The 2,249-nt window shown below is 47.4% G+C and overlaps 1 protein-coding gene across 1 annotated transcript; it reads left to right on the forward strand.

The window, feature by feature from the left end:
- The first annotated feature begins 178 nt into the window (after positions 1-178).
- On the forward strand, positions 179-2,236 carry SARC_14592 (hypothetical protein). The gene is made up of 4 exons (XM_014291273.1): positions 179-319; positions 649-757; positions 1,127-1,204; positions 1,635-2,236. The coding sequence occupies exons 1-4, from the start codon at positions 259-261 to the stop codon at positions 1,711-1,713; spliced, it is 327 nt and encodes a 108-aa protein (XP_014146748.1). The 5' UTR covers positions 179-258; the 3' UTR covers positions 1,714-2,236.
- Positions 2,237-2,249: the final 13 nt, after the last annotated feature.

Consider the following 2,249-nt stretch of genomic DNA (forward strand, 5'->3'; position numbering starts at 1 on the left):
TACGTGGCTTTGCGCACGTTACTTAATTGTAGTATTCTTTGTAGTTGCTAGACACTTGTTTAGATTAATCGAGAGTGATGTCTTTTACAAGATTCCCGTCAAGGGCGTATGTTTGTCTGAGCCTGGCAATAAAACTTTATCGTCTTAGTTTTTTCTTCATACTGCTCATCTGTTGGTGTATAAATTCCCAATACTTCTTCCTATATCTCCCGCTAAAGGTTCATCGTGCTGGTCGACACCATCTACGAGTGTCGGGGCATGCTATTCCTGTCCAGCAATGAAAAGTCTGTTATGGGCCTGTTCGATTCCCTATTGGAAGGTGTGTACTATCCCCGCTGAATTGCGGGTGTTGTAGTTGTCATGCTTGTAAGGCTATTCATACGGTAAAACTAGTACTGGCTTCTCAGGCAATATTGTTTTACAGTATCTTTTGTGCTACGGCGGCCTTATTTACAATAAGTATAGTCAACCTACGCCATATACACGATTTGTCCACACGTCTGAACCGAATCGTAGCCAAACCATCGTATTCAACGAAGTCTTCTAGCTCAGTGTTGCCTAGAGAAGCCTGTCTGGCAATTTAAACAATGAACCATACACACCGCCCACACATCTCTGAGAGCACATGTCGCACTATAATCATCGCAGGGAAGACTTTCAGCGCAACCTTACCCAGGCAGGGCATGTCCGTAGTTGGCACGGGCGGATCTTCGGGGCGATCGACCACCATGTTTGGCGACACGGAGTGGAGTGCAACGTATGTTTCACTGTCCGTGCGTGGTTGTACAGGTGTATGGTCTCTGATATGATCGGCTGTGTGTATTTGATATACCGTGTAGACGCCCCAGTACTGCGGTCTGCCATGGAATAGGCCGAATACGCACAAGCGTGCGCGGTCTATACTGAATCCGCTTGTGCTGGTAGTCAGAACAGGCAGGCTGGTCACTCGTGTGTGTTATAGTCACCGCATCAACCGACTTGAAACAGCCTTACTCTATAGATATCCTCTCAAGTATTACCGCTGTAGTCAGTCATGGCCCGGTGACAGTATATGTTCCATCAAATGTATAGCCAATTATCGTTTATGTCTGAATATTGTATCTTTCTACAACACCTTTTTTTTCAGCGGTTTGGTAGATGCATCGCTGGGTGACCAGGCTGGATGGAAGGAAACGGAGTTTGCGTATCATCGGTGCTTATCAAGGTGAGTGACGTGTTTCTCGCTGCGCGTTGCTATGTTGTTTGGAGCGTGCATAGCAACCACCGTATGTGTGTAGAGCTTGCGCTGGTACAACGGGGAAGATTGAACAACTCCTTTGCTATATCTCTTTCAAACATAAGCGACTGCTTTGGACGGTGGAGCAATATGCACTCGGTGGTGCCGTACTACCACTGCTACCAGCGCTACAGGCGACTCAAGTGCCCCTTTCATACGCTTATTTTGAATGTAGTATACCTGTTCCAGGCTCGATCAATGCTTTACCTATCTGTTTACGAATAACTTCAACCTGGGCCCCACTTCTGTCTATGGCCTCAAATTGAATACACGGGGAACTACTAGCACACTTTCCACACTGTACTACTATCGCAAGTCGTCCTTACGATAGTCTCGACTCACATCCGCACACGTGCAGGTTGGTAGAGATGCAAAGCATAGAGTACGAGCAACGCCATCGATACCGCCATCACGAAGCCTCCAAGCCCCTGTGCTAATCAGTCGCGCCCCTTGATCAAGTGTGAGCTTTACGCATAGATAGTGCCTCGGTTGTGAGATGTTCTATCCTTGGCACACCTTATTCAAGTGCGAGCTATACGTATAGGCAGATGGATGGTTCTGGGAGTTCTGACTATACGCAACGGACATGCTGGTCTCTTGCAAAATAGTTCGGTACTACGTACACGTGTGTGCGTCGCGGCATACCACCCAATTACTAATAGACTAGCCTCAAGGATTCAGGTCGTTCCGAACATCACCCGAACGAAGGACCATCCCGGCGGTGTGAGGCAGATAGCTGCACAACTATAGCACGACAGGCAGTACCGAACTGCAGGTGTAGGGGCACTACCTATGAGCCGGCTGAGGCCGGATGCTGTCTACGTACTATGAACCATGTTAACTGAGTTCAATCATAATACCATTGACTGGGCCCTTATGTAGTCTACTTACTATGAACCATGCTAACTGAGTGCAATCATAATACGTCAATGAGAACGTGATGTCAGAGCCTGTAGCCTGTACTCTATATATA

Source organism: Sphaeroforma arctica (assembly GCF_001186125.1).
Source record: "Sphaeroforma arctica JP610 unplaced genomic scaffold supercont1.4828, whole genome shotgun sequence".
In the NCBI taxonomy this organism is placed as follows: Eukaryota; class Ichthyosporea; order Ichthyophonida; genus Sphaeroforma; species Sphaeroforma arctica.

Excerpts from the sequence above, each read along its gene's own strand:
- SARC_14592 (XM_014291273.1), top strand. The coding sequence starts at position 259 with ATGCTATTCCTGTCCAGCAATGAAAAGTCTGTTATGGGCCTGTTCGAT. Across the intron at positions 320-648 it reads GTTCGATTCCCTATTGGAAG|GGAAGACTTTCAGCGCAACC; the intron begins GTGTGTACTATC and ends TAATCATCGCAG. Across the intron at positions 758-1,126 it reads GACACGGAGTGGAGTGCAAC|CGGTTTGGTAGATGCATCGC; the intron begins GTATGTTTCACT and ends CTTTTTTTTCAG.